Source organism: Watersipora subatra, chromosome 7 (assembly GCF_963576615.1).
Source record: "Watersipora subatra chromosome 7, tzWatSuba1.1, whole genome shotgun sequence".
Lineage (NCBI taxonomy): Eukaryota > Metazoa > Bryozoa > Gymnolaemata > Cheilostomatida > Watersiporidae > Watersipora > Watersipora subatra.
The window spans coordinates 48,080,859-48,101,267 of record NC_088714.1 but is presented as its reverse complement, the minus strand read 5'-3'; the positions used below and the strand labels follow the sequence as shown (position 1 = coordinate 48,101,267).

Sequence of the window (20,409 nt, the reverse complement as noted above, 5' to 3'; positions counted from 1 at the left end):
GTATTTTTCAAATGGGTCGTCAGAATTTTCGGAAGATAAATCTAGCCCTGTTACGGGCGAAGCGAATGTCGCCTATATTTTCCTCTCTTTTTTCTGGTGGATCGATATTGAACCTTTTGGATGCAATAAATCTACTAACTTACCTCCAACTTGTCAAAGATCTTTTAATAAATGCGCACTGAGAAACCGAGAAATATCTCTACCAGTTGATATCTGTTGCTTGCAATTGACCTGCGATGATATTATCGGCTGTGTCCTTCTTTGTAATTTGTTGGCATTTTCAATTTTCATTTCATTCTGAATTTGAAGACAAATTTTTACTTTATATCTCTATTTAACAATGTTGCATAAAAGCTCTATTTAACAATGTTGCATAAAAGCTCTATTTAACAATGTTGCATAAAAGCTCATTGCACTCATTGATATGTTTACTACAGTTTGCAGCCAAAACTAGCTTTTTCGGTGCAATAGAAGTGAAGTTATTAGCATCCATCCATTGTAAGCCGTTTTAAGATAGCCGCAAGGATGCTATAAAATAACATCCTATAAATCTGCATATTTATAAGTTATATAATGATAATCCTTCGAATGATACAAATATATATTTATAAACAAGTGACAAACGAACCGAACTTATATTATATGCAGAAACAAAAAATTAACGTTTTTAAAAGAAAAATATTTGCATCGTCTGCTCGGATAGTGGCGTTCTGATTAGTTCTTTCAATGGAACGAAAATATTCTTTTTGTCCAATACCTTCCACAATATCTTCTGGTATCAACTCTTCTGCGCTGCTGAACTAGTCGATACTAGTTATAACACTTTTTGACAGAGCAAAACCTTTACGCGCTGCATTTTGCACAAATGCAACTCAGAAAAGTTTGGTCGCTAAACGTAACATTTGGTCCAAAACTTGGAAACCATTTTTTATATATGCATGTTCTTCGAAGTACTAAGACCGCGTTAAACAAGGAACTACTATTAGCCTGAGACAAATATTAATTATTTCTATGGTGTTGCTTTCTAAGTTCATCTACCAACGTAAATTTAAACCGTTTTTATACTGGTACATGTATGTACTGCGACGTATCAAGAACGCGTTAAATAAGGAACCACGATTAGTCTGACTGTTATTGATTATTTCTATGGAGTTGCTTTAAGAGTTTTAACGAAAAAAGCGAAAAGCTTTGGAGTTGGACGAGAGAATTTATTGTTATTAATATAAACAATTCATTATCAATACGATTTTGTGGACACTTCTGATCACTTGATATTATGGGTTCATAAAGACCAAAGATCGTCAAAGTGACAGTCAAATAGAGTGTGGCGCTCTATTTTCAAACCCTTCTCTCGTAGTGGCGGTCAAATAGAGGTGGAGTTTAAATAGAGGTGGCGTTCAGTTAGAAGTTTTACGGTAATTCAGTTAAGGAATGTTAAGTATGTAGTAAATTAGATTTAATCCTTTTGATGCCATAGACGCATAATTGCGACTTTTCCAGCAATTGCGTAGTAACTTCATTTTATTATTCGTTGACAACATAACCCACGGTCTTTAGGAGTTTCATGTTATTGACAATGTTGTCCGAGGATATCTCTATAAAATTAGCTTAAAATAACGAAGCAATTTTAAACTTTTGTTTGAGAACTACTAACCTAAAAACGAACAATTTTTGTGTAAGTTTTGGTAAGTACCGCCCGAATCAGAAAACAGGTAATTACTTATAGCCAATTCAGATTTATATTTTCATGATTATACCGATAATTAAAGTAGCAGCAGTGACTCTGATAGTGGTGAAAGTAATAGTTTTGTAAGAGTAAGGAACATTGTGGAGGATCGTTTTAGCTATGTAGCGATCGCTTCACATAGCTTTATCATCGCACAAAGTATAGACACATTAAATTTTTTGCATAGCAGTGTTAGTTAAAATGTTGGCAAAATAAAATATGTTACAAAAAATGATCGAGATAGGGTTTGAAATTGAAAAAAACATACATTTCATGAAGCAATATCGGCAATTTTCGGTAAAATGGCTGGCACTAGGCCGATAGCTAAATTTGTACATGGGTGGTATTGAAAGGGTTAAAACTATCGAAATGGTTATACTAATTCTCTTGCATAAGACTACAACAGTTACACAGTCACAGTTACACAGGTTACAACAGTCACACAAGTTACCTACAGATCGGTAATGTATGTCAAAAGTTGAAGTGGTTGGATAATCATTGAGTTTTGGTATCAATCATTTGAAAGTCAGTTCATGAGAATAGTAAAGCAATCACCATCAGTAGAGCTAAAGCAACGATGCATATATCACTCATTGTTTTATATATCGCTGGTTAGTCTCGGGTAATCGTTGAAAAAAATATAATTAACTTTTTCTACATCAGAGCAAAAACAATGTTTCCAACATTCTTTAATGTCTTGTTGTCTCATTTTGATGTTTGTTGATACGGATAGACAAGAATGTATCAACTTTTTTCATATCTTGAAAGATAAAGATAGCACGTAAATCAATGCTAGAGGGATTCGTTTGTGCTCTTCTGCATTACAGCGTATTGATTGAGATCGTCATTTCGCTAAATGACCCTGCATAAAATATGTTTAGCTGTACTCATGAAGCTACCGTCTGACACATGTTTGATTGAAAAAATTTATATACACCAAAAAGTTAGCAAAAAAAGTAGCCATTAGCTTTCTGTCAGCAAAGATTGATAATCATTGGTTCATACAGTTGTTGAAACAATATATATTTTCAAAAGTCAAGCATTCTTTAAGGAACTGATGTAGTGGGTAGTACTAAAAATTAAAAAAATAGTATGATTTTGAAATTCTGCTATCGCTGCCGTTAACTTCAATACAGCTCAAACATGACTAGCCCAGTCATTACTTCAGCATTCTTATATAAATAGAATGAGACATTGTGGAGCCAATTCAATAGATTGTTATTATGTGAAGTCCCTTTAGCTGACAAATACTCATTTTTACATTTTATCAAGACTGAACAAATGAAAGCCAATAAAAACAGCTTAACCCTTTTGCAGGCATAGCGACATTATTGTCGTTTCGCGATGCTGACGCCAATAGGCAGAGCGACTATTATGTCGCCATGCGAACTGTTTTTATAAATTGATTTCTGGTTAGCTTATTGCCTTTTTTTATTTAATGTTTTTACTAATGGTAAACTACAATATATTGGTCTCTGTTAGCAACCAAAAAATTAGCCGGTTTGAGAAAAAAAACGATCGTTTTTGCAATACTAAACGAACGAAAAATCCGAAATAAAAACGTATTTGAATAAATTAGAAAATTTTGTTTCTAGCTTGTTTATGCTTCTGTTACTGCTTTCTGAATATTTTCCCAGAGTGCAACAGTTTTCTTTTACTGTCACGGCGTCCTCCAAAGGCTATAGGCAAATGCAAAGCTATAGAGGAATAATAATAAGCACATGATGTCAAGACTGCGGTGTAGGCCTCTGCAAGGGCAAATGCTTCCAAAATTACTATAGCTAGAGAAACACTTATATAAGAATTTGACTTATAAATAAATGTTTATTTGTATTTACCTGTATAACAAAAACATAATGCACGTATACAATATCGTAAATAAAAGTGTATCAATGATTTTTTTAAATCAATTTGTGAAAAATTAATCTACCCAGGGGGTCTCAAATAGCCCAAAAAACTTGCCTGCGAAAGGGTTAAATTTTGAAATTAGATTATTCATGTTCATGAAAAACATTGGACATGAAATTACTATCTTGTGCTTCTCTTTAGAACAGTACAACTAGATGAATAACTGGACCCCTTTGTTGTCTTTCTTCGGTACATTTGAGAGGCCACTTGTCATACCTTTGATTGTAAGAGTACCCATGCGAAAAGGATTTATTGCAGTTGAGACCTTTGAATGCTTCTATTGATTTATGCACTCCCACGTCTATCACCTGTCATGGTCATGCTCCGTAAACTTGTCCACGGTTTGCTAACACTTAATAACTGATGAATAATAGTCTCTACAGAGTGTGTCATCTGGACAGGGAGAGATGAACACTTAGGAGTATGTCTAATAAGTTAGCATGGTCACTTTGATCTGATATACTGTTACAACTCAGTAAAGCTATTGTGTGCTTGGCTAGTAACAGGCTCTCACTGTTTGCATGCTACTACCATCCCCACTTTATTATCTCTTTATCATGCGAATGTACAGCTTTATTGATTTTTCTTTGCTTTTTATTGCCGAGGGAGTTCAGCGTAGTTCTATATTATGAGCTGAGCATTGGAGGCAGCGTAGCTCTACTAACTTGCTCAGCTAAACAGTAATATCCCTTTGGCTTTTATAATTATTTATAGCCCTTACCTTGCTGTCTTTATTTCTAACATTACATGTAGGTATACTAGTGTAAATGAAGGATAATACATATGCAGGCAATGCTCATTTTGGTGAATTAAGCTTGTGTATTACATGAGTGTTTCCTGTTGAGTCGAGAAATACTTTTTTACTCATTTTGAGCAGTGTTACTAAATGTCTATCTAAAATATACCAAATGGTTTTTTTTACGAAAAAGTTTAGCAGTTCTCCGTTGGGCTTGGTCAAAGTGTTTTTGCATATTTGAGGTTAGTTGAAATATGTTAATTGCTAACAATTGTCCCAAAGGCTTTCTTTAGCTAGAAAGCATTACATAGCACTCTTGGCTACTTTTGTTTCAGTAGTATACCAAAATGAACAATCTTATAGTAAATTGTGAATATTCTTTTCCAGTTTGTACGCGGGTGTCTTGTGATTCCTAGTTTAAATTAATTTGGCTGGACCAATCTAGGTCAATCTGCCTGTCGCGGTATCAATGAACATGCTTCCATTTCATTAGTATTGGGACTGTAAAATTTGTCTCCCATAGTTTCCAAAGAGTATATTTAGGAAAAATCTTGCCTTGGTCATAACCTTTTTTAGCAAGCAAGGTTATTAGTGGAAGCACTTGGTTCACGCTTGCAGTTTATTAAAAAAAATGGTGTGGTACTGCACAGCATACCGCAACAATGACATGTTGGCACATAATTCAACTCTTGATATAAGAACTATTTAGGTTCTCTGATTTAATGTCTAGAAGCTTATGATGTTGGCAATGGATGGTGACATTGTAGTTTTTGTGAAGACTTTTTTATTATTTCAATCTTGTAGACAGTTTCGTTGGGGTTAATCTTACGGTTACGGTTACCATATGCGCTAACAGCTACAGACCTAGCAAATGTTTATACTGAGTTATCATCCTGACATAAATTAACTAAGAGCCATCTATCCATACACTGTCATCATGAGTCAGACTTTCATACCCAGTTACATGCAGCTGTGTTGTGCGATTAAAATAATCCCTTGCAACTTACTGGCTCACCTTTCGTGGTTTTAGTACATGGCGGTAAAAAAATGTTCGATGAAAACTAAAAGAAAATGAATTAAAAAGTTCAAATACATGAATATACATACAGAAAATACATAAATACAAACACGTCACTTCCTTCTCACAATGAATCCAGTTGATCATATGTTAGCTTAAAATAATGGGCCTGAAGTTAAAATATACTGGGTCTGAAGTTAAAATATACACTAAAAATCGATTGGGATAACTTCAATTTATTTACTGATTATATAGGAAATAAGTACAATATGTTTGGAAAGCAATTTAAGTGCTCTGGTGTTAAAAATTTGACTCACACATATACTTTAAACATTATTTTTTATTTTACAAATTTTCACCCATCATGAAGAACGTGAGAAGTAATCGCAAAAAATGAGATTTCTGTATTCCCTCTCGATGGCTGCGACCGTTTGCTTATAGAATGTATTTACAACAGCTACCCAACTGTTTGCTCACAGGTTTTATTTAATATACTGCGTCAAAGGGTCTCATTCACATGTCGCGTTACATGCTATTTTAAGGGTTAGTTTTAATGGAATTAATGTGACAATTGTGAAAGCAAGTTTGAGCAAAAAAATGTAATAGATGAAAACTTTCTATATAAATTAAATTGGAATGTGTTGCACTCTTCTTGCAAACTTTACTGTATTTTTAATGGTTGTCATTACTAGTTTTTATTGAATTATATATCACTTCCTGTAATTATTTTAGTTATTTGTTACTCACTGTTTTTGCTAATTGTAATTTCTTAAAATTCTTAGTAAATTCTTGCAAAGAACTAACTCCTGTGTAAACATTTTCAATCTTGGAAGACATTGAAAATCCTCCCGTACTGACACTTGAAACAGCAGCCCAGCCCTTTGTTTGTTTTTTTTTAGTTTTGTGGTATTAAAATTTTTGTCCAATGAGCTATTCTATTCGGTTATATATGTCAAGTTATTTCCAGTATCATACACTTGACATAATTGAAAACTTACCTTGGATCGCTCTCGTGATTTGAATATTTTTCAACATGACATTCCAACAAATTGAAAAGCAGAGAAATGTTTGCACCATAGGAACATCAGCAATGGAGCTAAAATATGTCTCTGGGCGGGAAGTATTAGGCAGCCTTAGTTTTTCAACGGTGTAATATATTATGGCATTTCCTAACATAGCAACCACGAAGATGGTGCCTTCATATTTGACTTGATAACTAAAGCAAACAAAATACCGCCCTACCTATGATAGTTGGCTAAGCTAACAGCAGATCTACTCCAAACAATTTATGAGTGGCTGATCAACTCAGATTGTATACTAAGAAGCGGTTTTGTGTGCAAGTGGTGGATGCGAGTCAATGCAACTATGGTAGCGATAATCGCGTCTTTTACCATCGAGCCATTATGTCTACAATTTTTGGTAATGCATCTGCTCACAGTTGAGCATTAAAGTTTGCTGTACGAGTCGACTCATCATGAACAACTTAGCCTTTAGTTGTAACATCTTGCATGACCCGAGGAGCTTTTGTGTAGCGTTAGTGCTCATATAGATCCTCGTTACTGTCGGTTATGGGAATCTGTTTTGTTACAGAATACAACTTGCATGAGGTGAAAGGCTGAGCTCGCAATGACGGAGGTTCATCATGCATACAGCAATTTGCACTGGGAGCAACGGGAGAATGGTCATATGAATGGCCAGAGTGGAGCAAACACAGATTTTGACGATGATGGCGGAGCCAACTCTGCCAAGTTATTTGAAAGGTCGAGGATTAAAGCCTTGGCAGGTAGGTCAGCGCTCCGTTATCATTTCTAAACTGCTGTTCGGTCTGTAGCTCCCCTTTCAATGCTAAAGTTATTAACCAATCCGCTCAAATAGCAGGCCTGTTTAAAATGATCAACTAGTCAGACTTATAGTAGAGAGCATAGTTCCTTTCCGTGGCATCTTCTCGATGAGATGCAATGAATCAGCCTAGAAATATGACCGACCTTCCTAATTACTCAACTTCATTCCAATTCTCCTGAAGCACTGAAACTACCTACCACTTATAAATGCAAGCTTGGTTTCTGAACCAAATCCTTTCTGTTGGTATTAAGTTTAAACCATTTTTTGTTTAGAAAGCGTGTCACACTCCTGTAGGATTTAGGTGTGACTCATATATATTTCATCCAGTGGCTTGCTATTTGCAAATGCGGTGAAACCTTTTGTTGACAGTTGTTATTCAGATAAAATTAGTTATTTTAAAATCTTTAATATCTGGATAAGCTGATATATATAATATCTTAAAACCGGTTGATTTTGGAGTCTGAGCATTCGTTTCATTGTCTGAGACTAACTAGCCTGTCTTGACAAGCTGTTGTTTTTGCGTAGTTGTCCCCCCATCGAGCGGCGAGCAACAACAGCTTGTCACAAGACGTACTGCACCTGATGCATCAGCTGCACTTATAAGGAGTTGTTCTCTTCCGTCTACGCGGCTCGGCTGCGATGTTATTCCGGTCGCTCCATTGGTAATCATAACGGATTTCACGCAAACATTTATGTAGAAAAATTAAGATAAGAACGTTTAACTGGTGACCCCTCTCTGCAGTAAACCTTATTAGAATTTGAGAACTTAGGCAACAACAGCGACTAAAATTGTCGTTATTTGTGCGCTCAGTCAGTTTTATTTCTATTTTTGTATCAGTCAGTTTTATTTGTTCTTATGGATTTTATTTTGAGCTTATTTTATTCTTAAGTTTTACTAAAGTTTATCACAGAAACTGGTCTTTGGCTAAACGTTGTAATCTGGTTTTTTTTTCTACATAAATTTTTGCGTGAAATTCGTTATGATTACTAATGGAGCGACCGACATAACATCGCGGCCAAGCCGCGTAGACGGAAGAGAACAACTCCCTATAAGTGCAGCTGATGCATCAGGTGCAGTACGTCTTGTGACAAGCTGTTGTTGCTCGCCGCTCGATGGGGGGACAACTACGCAAAAACAACAGCTTGTCAAGACAGGCTAGAGACTAACCCTAGATGTGAAGTCTTTGTTAATTTTTTTAGACATTTCTGAAGCAAACGCGAGCTCCCTATCTTTTACCACTTTCCTTTTCATTTTGTCCAATCACTAAGCAGGTTATACATGGCTTGTCCAATCACTAAGCAGGTTATACATGGTTGGTCCAATCACTAAGCAGATTATACATGGCTTGGCTGTCAGCGCTTTTAATTTCGTCTCATCTTGGTCCTACCGATGTGACTTCCGGTCCTACCGATGTGACTTCCGATCCTACCGATGTGACTTCCGGTCCTACCGATGTGACTTCCGGTCCTACCGATGTGACTTCCGGTCCTACCGATGTGACTTCCGGTCCTACCGATGTGACTTCCGGTCCTATGGCATTAATTTTCCTTTATACCGATTTAGTTTGAGAAACATGGATTTTTTTATTAATAACTTGTAAATTACCTGCTCATACACATTCTGCAGGTATAGGTCATTGTAAATTACCTGCTCATACACATTCTGCAGGTATAGGTCATTGTAAATTACCTGCTCATACACATTCTGCAGGTATAGGTCATTCAAATGTGCCTGTTTAGCTAAGATTAATTGTGGTAACTCCATATTAATAATAGCAGAGGAGACATACAATTTTTTTAACTTGCTATTGGATCCAAACGGGGAACATTTTATACAATGATTCCATCTGCTGCGACAGTTGCGTTAACAGCTACCAACTAATAACTAGTTACCTATCTTTTCATATGAAAGAGGTGCTGGCTACTTTATGCCGGTTCATGTTTTTCAGCTCTGCCTAGTTCCGTAATGCAAGTTCCAGCATTAGCAAAGAACCTATAAGTGGCGCCTCTAAATCACCATTTCAAACATTTTTATAGCTGCAGTTATGTAAGTCTGAGGCCAAGTTTTAATAGATCATAGTCGTAATTGTATCATAATTCTCTGACACCTCAAAATTTGCAGCTGTTCTAAGTGATTTGCAAGTTGATAATTTGCCAGTTAAGAGTATGCGCTACAAGGTATATTATTCTTCAATGTATGGTTGATCCCTCTCTTTGTAAGATTTGGTTGTCAGAATTAGGTAAGGCATCGAATTATCAAACATGTTAACTACTTTCTTTTTTAAATTTGTTCTCTTGCATTCCGAACCATGACATGGCATTCAACCCGTATTACTCTGACACACAGTCAGCATAGCCATGAGCTGCTGGTGAGCAGCTGGTCTTTAAACAAGATTCTGTCTGTGCACGGGATATGAGGCATGTCTAGATTGTTTCATGTGATTTCTCTGCCTAGCCTCTAGTTGTGCGAGTAAACATCCTGTAAAACCATATCTCTGAAGGTTCTGAGCCTTGAGATATCATCAGCTCTCATCTCCTCTCACCGTTTTGGATGCATGTACTACAGTAACTGATCTGGCTGCTCATGAATATTTTAATATCTCCAATACTTGAAGGGGAGACGTTTCGCATAAAGTTATCAATGCATAAGCTTGACAAAATGTAACCATGGCGCGATTGAGGCTGAGTTTGGTATCTTGTCGGCAGATATTTCCATAACAAACATTGGGTAATATTGAATAATACTTGCGCTGGACGCAACTAGCAGCTGCCTGTAGTCCATAAGAGTAAACACAAATTACTGTACTTTGCACTGATGCAAGCTTGCTGACCTAGTTTATAGAAGGCTGGAACACCCAGCCATCAGAACTTAGGCAGTCAATAACCTCTGCTTCATATGCCGTGTGAATTACGTCTCCAGCTGATAATACCGGCAAAGCTTTCACTAGAATAGCAACTAAAGGCTTAATATGAAGTCTGCAACCCTCACCCAGCGCCTTGACTAGCAATGCTACTGCGCAGTTTGGGCCTCATCATTATTTCTTTTTCTTTTTTTTTGTTTTCATGTTTTTTGATAAAATCAAACAAACAAACCCTGTGTGCGCTCGTTCTGGTTTTCAACTCCACAGTTGGCCTGTTTCAGATGAAAGAGAGACTGTACAGAAAAAGACATTCACAAAGTGGGTCAACTCTCACCTGGCTAGAGTGGGCTTTAAGATCAATGATTTATATATGGACCTGAGGGATGGCAAAATGCTCATCAAATTGCTAGAAGTTCTTTCAGGAGAGAAACTGGTTGGTTGCGTAATATGATCTCTCCTTGTTCGTAGCTCACTTTCAAACCCTTAGACACGGCACACACATTTCTCCAAATAGACAGGTCTATAATTACCAACTAGTGTAACCTGATCGTTGTAAACCTTTCACTTTCAGTAACTAGCTGTTTCATCATTTGCCTATCGTAGTGGATGCACTTAGATACGCTTTCGGCAAGGTTAATTAATTCCGAAAAGTAGCATTTTTTTATGTTTTGTGTTAGCGATAGTCCACAGGAAAATTTTGGCGATTTTGCAAAAGGTTGATTTTTGTTAAATGTCAAGTTGCAATATTTGCCAGTTGGTTTTTGACTCTTCACAAGATCAAATGTTTAACCCAATTCAATGTGTCTGATTCGATGTGTTGATGCAAGTTGAGGAAATAACTGAAGTGGTCATCATGGTCTGTAGCCTCAGACTAAGGTGCCTACTAATAGTTAGTCATATGCTTTGTGATGTTTCGGCCAATTTTTAAGTTAATGTTTTAGCTCGGCCCTTTTTTCGTGTGCAATACTTTCTTGATAAGATAGACCTTTCATATTATGGTTCATACTTCGCTTTAAGCCTCTTGCATAGAAACCCTTTCTTTTATCAACCAAGTGCCCGTTATAATCCACACGTGAATGCTCATTGCAAAACATCGCGGATTGACTCGACGTGCACACAACTCCAAATTCATATCATTCGCATCATGGAAACAGTGATTCTTTAAGCAATCTTGATGTAAATTTAAATAGTTTCTAATTGTTGTGAGGATAACTCCTGTCATTTGCGTGAGACGTCAAGATCTGGTGTTTAGCATACCTTATAAAATGGTAAATGACGCTATGTGCAGTTGCAACATGTAGCCATCTTGTGCTTGGACGCTATACTTTGACATGGTGATGTGGAAATTATTTGACTTCACCTCGGCACAGTAGATCGTGTCATCTTGACAGCAGCAGCTATATTCTAGTGGCAGCAATTACTATTGGTGCTAGTAATCAATATTGAGTCATGAATTAGCAGTGCAGACTTCCTATCGGAATTGATTCTCTCGCTCTTGCTGACTACAGCTTACTTGGGTTTCCGTCTACCAACTGTCGATTGAATGGTTACGTTACATGTGTGTCCACTCATCGCAATAATTTGGAATACAAGTGATGATACAATGATTCATATTTAGTTATGGCCTGCTGAATATTTGCACTTCTCCATGCTTGTCACATCAGTTGTTTAATTGTTACAGTTCCTGAATATCACATAAATTATTGTTAGAATCTCCTTCTATATTTTTTCACTCGTGTTGTGTTACTGGTACATCAACGAATAGGTCATTTTGTTATTTACTCTTACTCGAATCCGATGTTTCGGCTCGGGGTCGGCGAGTGAGCTTGTAAGACTCTTGTACTCGTTGATACAGTCTGGTATCTGCTTAGATGGCACACCCCAGAACGCGTCTTGTAGAAATCAGTAAGTCCCGAAAACTTGTTCTCTAGCTGGCAGTATTTGACTATCGAATAGTAACTAAAGAAACCATATCATATCCTCTTTCTTCTAACCTTCAAGTTGAATCTGGACATAGAAAGTTGATCTGTTCTGACATTTGCTTAATATGTTGAATTCGTCGTTTGGTGGAGCAAATATTCTTGTAAGTATACATTAAATTTTTGTTCGATTTGTTTCATAGCCTGAAACAATGAGACTTTGCAAGAAGTTCAAGTGCAAAACTCGAACTATACATGTCAAAGCTAAGCTTTTAAAGTGATAATCAGTAGAAAGAATATTTATCATAACTTCACCTTAGAGACGCATGAACTAAAGCAGAGTTCAATAATGATGTAGATTTTCAGAGTAAGTTATGACAATACTTTGCATTGATCAGGGAGTTTCTTATGGCTTCAGCTTTGTAACATTCTGGTTTTCCTGCCGAGTCTAACATGTACTATGTATGATTTAACATGGTTTAACTCATTCGCACCCTACTAATTTTCAGATGATTAGCCCCAAATACCGGTCATTTTCATCAAGTTTCCATAATTCAAATTACTACTACAAGCGAGAGACTTGAGATAATTTACTCATTCAAATTGCACAAGAACCAGCCAAGTCTCCTCTTTCAAATGATATTACATTCATATAGACAACTCATATCCCTTTTATGTGGATCTGCGTTTCAAAGAAAGTAGTTTCAGAAAATTTTCAATTTTGAAAAAATGGTTATTTGCTTAAACAAAGTTAGACTTGCACTATAAAAATTGCAAAATATACAAGGTTTGACTAAAATTACTTATTTATTACATACAATACACAGTTATGAATATTATTTATACATATACAGTTAGTCATGAACATGAAAATTATGAAACTTTAATTTCGAACTTTTCCTCGTGAGTATCATCCTTCAAACCAAAACATAGCTAATCTACATGCCAATATAACTCAAATAAACTGTCATAAACATGTTTCAATTAATAAAATATGTTCAATAACTCTGTTTTTGACTTTTCAGACTTCCTATACAGCTCTAAGATCAATAGGATGTCATCAAAAGTAAATAATAACTTAAGGCCGACTACGGTTGTCAGCCTAAGAAGTGTATTTTTATTCGAGCATAATGATTCAAATTGGCAAAATTGAAAGTTAATAAAAATTTTGATACATTAAAAATAATGTTTTGATTTGATTCATGCAGTTTTTCACTGTCTTACTATTTCTGAATCTGCATATTTACTTCTGGAGTTGAAAAAAATGGATCGTGAACGATAAAATTTTAAGTCGCCATGATGATTTCCGGCTTAGGTAGATGTTGATATGGGTGTACTATTTTTGTCATAACTTTAGCCAGAGACATCATTGAGGCATATTTGTACGTTTTTCTGTTTGACCAGAAATCTTTCTTTCTAACTAATCAACAATTCTCTTCTATAATTTGAAAATAGCGATACAAAGAGTAGGTAAATTTCAGAGGCGATAACTCGCGCTGGGTGCATAGCAACGTTATAAATAAGCGAGTTAACTCGCGTCTGAGTGCGAATGAGTTAGGTGATATATATTGTTTTTTTGCCTTGACATGAAATTTCTACTAGTGTTTTCTATATGAACTACTATGTTTTGAAAAGCTGGTGTTGTATGTCAAAATAACTGTTTGCTCCAATTTTATATCAGAAAATTCAAACCTCGAGGTAGTGATAATGCAAAGTTTAAATGTACTTACGATATTTGTAATGTACTGGCCAGCGAATGCAGGCGCTTCTAGCATCCAATTTACATGTACAGTGGACCCTCGCCGTACAATTTTACTTAATTCCAGTGTTAACTAATAACGAGTAACACCATACTGAGCGAGATCGAGCATTGTATCTCTTTCATGCGTTGTCAGAGAAATTTCGGCGATTAGCATATTGGCACATTTTTTTATTCTGATGTACTCAGCACACCGACTGCCAAATGAAAATTTCGAGATAAATTTTTGTTGATATTGTATGGCGAAAAATATTTCGTATGGAGAAGGTGAAAAGTAATCGTGTTCTACATCGCAGGGCGACAAAATCGTATAACAGGGTCATAGAACCTGTGTAAGCCGAGGGTGCGCTGCAATTTAACTGAATCATAAGTTCTTTGGCACAAGCATGGAGTGATGCTTTGAGTTTCATCTATGGAGGTCATCTTCAGTCGGAGTTCAAATATCTGTGTGTGTGCTAACTAAACAAACTATAAGATGAAGAATGCCTGCTGTCAGTTTGGTATGCGTATGACAGCGTATGACAGTGGGTCAGTGTCATACATGCCTGTAGAGAAACAGTGTTCGCTCAATTCTGGCGAACAAGGGTTTCTTCTATTAGCTTCTACAGACATAGAAATACATAACCCTTTACAAGACTTCTCACTGTATAGTCTATCAGCTTTGATGTGTTGGTTGATAAGTAGTGTTGTGTTCATGCCCTATTTAGACTTTGTAATATTGGCAATATAACATTATATTAGTCATAGCAGTGTTATAGATTTAGTACTATGGATTGCTATAACACTAGTGAGGCTGAGCCCTTCGGCTCCATCTTCCCACAATGTCATGCATCTTCTTTTGATAAGCATTTATTGGACTGTGTGATTGACTTGCTGGTATTTGCCCATAGCCAACAAATTATGTAATCACAACAAAAGAACTGGCTGCTTTGAATGCTTTGACACCCTTTGCAACATTACATGGCTGATGACTGAACTCCTCCCTAGCGTCTACCAGTTATACCCTATAATGGTTGTCCGAGCTGGTTAAATCTTCCACTGGTGTTATTGCTGGGACGATTTTATGATCATATCTGTTGTTGCAGCCTCGGCCAACCAAGGGCAAAATGAGAATTCACTGTCTTGAGAATGTAGACAAGTCCTTGACCTTCCTTGGAGAAAAGGCGGTGAAGCTAGAAAACATGGGAGCACACGATATTGTCGATGGCAATTCTAGGCTTACCCTCGGTCTGATATGGACTATCATTCTTAGATTCCAGGTAAAGTGTTGAAAAGTGCTCGCTGGTCAGTACTGCAGCATATGATCGCTAGCCATCCCTTGCGCTAGGGAATGTTGTATGCTTAACTCATTCACTACTGAATTTATTTTTAGCTCTGACCGAATTTCTTTCTGTTCACACGAATGTTGACATAAATTGACTAATTTTGTGATAACTTTAGAAAGAAAGAAGGTATCCACATTGTTTAATAAGCAAGTTGTTGAGAAGACGATTCTTTATTAAGAAATAGATAAAAATCTTAAATTAACTTAATTAAAAAACAACAAAAACTACTGCTACTATGACAACTACTACTAGCAGTACTACTACTACCAGCAACACCCCTACTACAACATTTCTACTGGTACTGCTGTTACTACTACTACACTGGGCTATTTCATAGCTAGATTCATTACCAGAAGAGTCAGAATCACTCAATATATAGTTACTGGAGTCCCAATGGCTGAGAATGTTAAAAGCTTCTACAGCTGTAAGCGATCGCGGTATTCTTTTTTCATCCATACTTTTTCTGTGGCGAACTTTCCGATTGAAAATCAGTGTAAAATTGGAGCCGCTAGTGAGAGGCCTGCTGATTGGTCTATATTGTTAGCAACAAGCTTGTTTTCATGGAGATCAGATCTTATTGGTCTATCTGAAGTGAAAGCTGAGTAATTGTAAATAAACTAATGCTCTGTCTAAAAGCCGATGTATCGGCTTCCGGCCACAAAGAGAAGATAACCCAAGCCGATACATCGGCTTGCGGTAGTGAATGAGTTAAAGGTTGTACAAAATGTAACATATATTTGGCATCAGAATATCTGACTGGCTTTTTTATATAGCTATTACTTCTGCGTTTGTAGACCTATGAAAAGTGATTGAATATTCTTTATAGTTGTTAACCAAAATTTAGAGTTTCAGACCTCATGGACCTGTCGATGGAATCAATTGATACCTAAGTTATATGTGTACCAATTGTCCTTGTTTAGTGTTCGTAAATAAAAGATGTCGGCAACACCTGCTTTTGCGTTTGTACACCTCAACAGAGCTGCTATACCGATAGTTTTTCTGGAGTGAATATTTAGTACTGGCATGGCTTTACTAAACAAAGCCATGCCAGTACTAAATATTCTCGCTGATGGGAATATCTCTCGACAATTAGGATTACATTAGCCTTCAAGCAGTGTCTATAGTGGGTGTGGCTGGGTGGTCTTCTCTTGTATATCCATTGGTGTAGGCAGTCTGGCAGCAGGCAATATGATATTAACAGCTCTTGCGATAATAATATTGCTTTATTTCACGTTAAAATGCTGGTTTCCATTGTTTAAAAGATGGCAGCATCTCTACGTTGGTTGGCTGTAATTCTTTGTTAGCTCATGGTTTTTCATGACCTAGCTCTTGAAGCCAAGTTTAGAAGTTGACATCAGTGGCACCTTGTGCAGGTGATCCATAACAAGCTTATTCTGTGAACATTTACAACTAAGTGCATCTAGCAATTGAGATAAAGGGCTTACTAAATATTTAGTTTGTGTGTAAATTTTTTAGAGACACGTAAAAGGGTTAAAAAGCAATAAAAGTGCGTAAATACAATGGCTTATGCTCTCTTTGATCTCTTATGCTTCATTAGCCAATATTATCACAAGTTTTTCTGCATAAGTATAAGACATCAAAGCACATGGTAATATCATGATGACAGCATCGCTCGTTTGTCTTGAAAAGATAAAAAAGATCACTTGAAAATGATTATATAAATACATTGGAGTTAGTTTTGAAATAGTAAATTGGCACAAAGCACTCTGAAGAAAACACGAGTAGGAATCCATCACCACAAGGACTCCAATTGATATAATAAGATATCTATAGATGGACTTTATTAGGATCAATTTCAGTAGATAGCAATGTTTTCTTGATATATATTGAAAAGGAATAAAATGTTGTTCCTACTAGTTGTAATTATTTGGTAGAATTTATAAATTTAACCCACTTATATTTGACATCTTCTAAAAGCATGAAACTCGCAGATGCATGGAAGCAGCTAGATTTATCAACAATCAACTTGCGCTTACAAAAGCGCAGATAGATGTTGTTAATGATATAACTGCAAGCCAAACCTATTATTTTATTGGTTTGTGTTTTATACAAGCTGTGCGTTATTTAAGATAATGAATTTGCTTAACAACAATGTAATACGAAAGAGCACCAAGGTTCCAATAACGAATAAGCCACATAAAACATTGTTTTATCATATCTATGTAGCGTTTCCCTGAAAAATATGCCGTGATAGCCAATGTCTACTAGTAACAGAGTGAGTTATTTTGTTTGAGTCAATTCATAGTTAATACATTGAGAAAATTAGTTTTGCGTAGATTTTTGTAGAATTTAAATAGGATAGTTTATTCTGTCATAACTATGATTATCTGTATTTGAATGGTACTATCATGAGTTAGTATATGAAGCTGGTGGTTGATGATGATTGCTTACTGGTTACTTAGAATTAGGAATGTGGCTTTCTGCCTCGCAAAAGAAATAACACGATTCTCAAACATTTATTAGTTGCAAATAGGCCCATATTTTGGTATGCGATCAGGTATTGCCTATACCGGCCTTCAAAATAGTGCAGCCGATATAAAAGTTGTTTCAGAGTGGTTTTCAATAATATTTGATTTTTTATAAGTTTGTTAACTTGAAGGCTTTACTAGCGTTAATCGTTTAAGTTTGCCAATTATGCATCTGTTAAAGAAATCTGTAAAAAGGAAACAATCTGATGATGTTTGACTGTGTTAATAGTATTTAGGTAGACACCTCTTCAGTTTATCAGTTTATGCCGGACTTTAGTTTATGCTGGACTACAGCGACCTGTTGGGATTGTCAGGCGTGTAAACCCTTTCCAACTATTGCATCTGACTCATGTTTATTTACACGCAGGCTCCTCCATGTTATGTAGTGTAGGTCAACTTTCTTTCTAACTCGCTGGTTAGTTCAACCGTAGTTCTATCAGGCCGACTAAGTAAGGCATTGGACGGGAGAGGTCAGCATTTATATATGTATAATGTATGCTCTCTCTAGATATTTATATTGCCTTGTGATTAGACTCGCATTCCAGTGCGGAGAGAGATAAGGTTTCCTGATGTAATTATGATAGCATCGCTGGGAGTCACTGCCGAGTTTCGCCTCCCATTTGCTGTCTACTCCACAAAGTTTGCTTGTAACAGTGTCTAGAGCTTACTGATGAAAGCTATGTCATACGGGGTCCATGCTGTCATTTCTAGATACAAGACATTCGCATAGAGGAAGAGGAGGAATCATCAGAGAAGCGGTCTGCCAAGGACTCCCTATTACTATGGTGTCAGATGAAGACCGCTGGCTATAGCAATGTCAATGTTAGAAACTTTACCACCTCTTGGAAGGATGGTCTCGCGTTCAACGCAATCATACATAAGCACAGGTTACTTGACTGTCTATTCCTTTAGTGTTTTGTTACTCTCCACAAAGCCACTGACTCCCAATAAACTCTCTGCGATTACTAAAGTTGTAACTCGATTTACCCACGTGTGAATAGGTGTTTATTGTTGCAGCAATTGTCACATGCATGGAATCATGTTTCAACTTGCTCAAATGAATGGCTTTGTTCATTGTTTTTCATTTTCTTTGCATGAATGAGATTAAAAGGACAAGTTTGCATTTTATGGATGGACAAGGCATGTCCTGAATACAGAGCCTAGCCTTCCAAAGTGTGTTGTTGTGTGAGTTTTTTTAGCTATAATACGTATCGCGCATTGTCTAGATGGCTTCTCTATTTGTAGACCTGATCTTATACCTTTCAACAAGCTTACCAAAGCCAATCCTATAGCCAATCTCAACAATGCATTTAATACTGCTGAAGACAAATTGGGAATTGCGTCCCTCCTTGATGCCGAAGGTACGTCGCTTCAGTTAGCTTTGATAGACTCTTTTAGTCCTATCAGATGGATGGCCTAAAAGTGTTTCAGCAATGATATGACAAAAAGTGACAAGGGTGTGTTTGGTAGATTTTGCTTTGATTGTTTCTAGATGTCAATGTGGAGCTGCCGGATGAGAAGTCCATAATCACATATGTCGTCACATACTATCACTATTTCAACAAGATGAAGGCAGAATCGGTGTATGGGCGGCGTATTGGCAAGGTGGGCTCTTGCTTCTTTGTTGCATTTTTAACTTTGTTTTCTGTTTTTAGCATTTTAACAAAAACATTAAAATTCCATAGAATGTGTTCATCAATGGCTGCTTATAACTAGGTCTACAGGTCTCCAAGGCTGTCAGTTGAATGGCAAACACAGCAGGTGTTAGAAGTTGTTTTGCTCAGCCCCGCCTCCATCTCATCTTAGCCTAATCATCACTTGCCTAGTCTAGGTTCTCCGCGTTTTCCACTACCAAGGCAGTCAACACCTGCTTTCCTTGCAGGTCTAAATGATAGCTCGCTTACTAATTATGTATACACAAAGTCTCAAACGCTTCCACTATCACTGATAAGTTACTACCTAAGCTATTGCTAAAGCTGATAAAATTGAGCCAAAAAAACTGAAGGTATATTGGCCAATGCCCATTTTTATTGCTCATTTGTTGACAATTCCTGCTTTGTTATAAATCACCACTTTGGCCTAGTTTCCATTTATCTGATCTATATGACTCTACAGTAGTTCATAGAATGTAGCCTGGCAATGCTGACCACCATATTTTCCTTAAGTATGCAAGTTATTTGCTAAAAACACACTTGGCTCCTCCCTGTGGGGTCAGCTGACAGCTGAGTTCTGTGGTGGGTTGCCAGGTTTCACTGCCAACTAGCAACTAGGCGTTATCAAACTTGTGACCTGGCTGGTGATACACCTATTCAGAAAATAGGTGTTGTAAGTGTTGTAAGTAGTTGTCTTTCCCTTTTTATTACTGTATTGATAATCTGTTACGTCAACTTTTACATACTAATCAAAAGCATTAGATCAAGGTGTGATTTTGTGCGACCGAGTTTAGATTAGAAAATGATGTTTGGATTTAGCTTGGGCTCTTCAAGAGTCTCTTAAATGTTGTTTGAGGGTTGAAGACTTGTGTTCATCAGGCGGACATGGCCATCCTAAGGCTATAAAGAAACATACTGCGCAGTCAAGTCAACTTCCTATCACTTCTGCTTATTATTTCTTTGACTCGTGATGTAAAATATGAGCAACTATATTGTTCTTCACACAATTTGTAGCTTGGCACACGTGTTCACAATTATTTGACACACTAGTTTTCTAAGGAAAAGTAGAAAAGCTGGAAGTCAAAAATAAAATAGAAATAGTTAATGACATATTTAGTTAATTGAAACAAAATTTACCGTAAGTTGTACCACATATTGATATCCCTTACTCTAT

The 20,409-nt window shown here is 36.6% G+C and overlaps 1 protein-coding gene across 4 annotated transcripts in view; it reads left to right on the top strand.

Moving 5' to 3' along the window:
* LOC137399495 (spectrin beta chain-like) overlaps window positions 1-20,409 on the top strand; it is a 52,743-nt gene that overhangs the window by 1,197 nt on the left and 31,137 nt on the right. For all 4 annotated transcript variants that reach the window (XM_068085634.1, XM_068085633.1, XM_068085632.1 and 1 more), the window contains exons 2-7: window positions 6,979-7,171; window positions 10,373-10,524; window positions 14,855-15,028; window positions 18,295-18,470; window positions 18,829-18,944; window positions 19,076-19,188. In XM_068085634.1, the coding sequence (XP_067941735.1) occupies window positions 7,015-7,171; window positions 10,373-10,524; window positions 14,855-15,028; window positions 18,295-18,470; window positions 18,829-18,944; window positions 19,076-19,188 (888 nt within the window). In that variant the 5' untranslated portion in view covers window positions 6,979-7,014. The remainder of the gene's footprint in view (window positions 1-6,978; window positions 7,172-10,372; window positions 10,525-14,854; window positions 15,029-18,294; window positions 18,471-18,828; window positions 18,945-19,075; window positions 19,189-20,409) is intronic.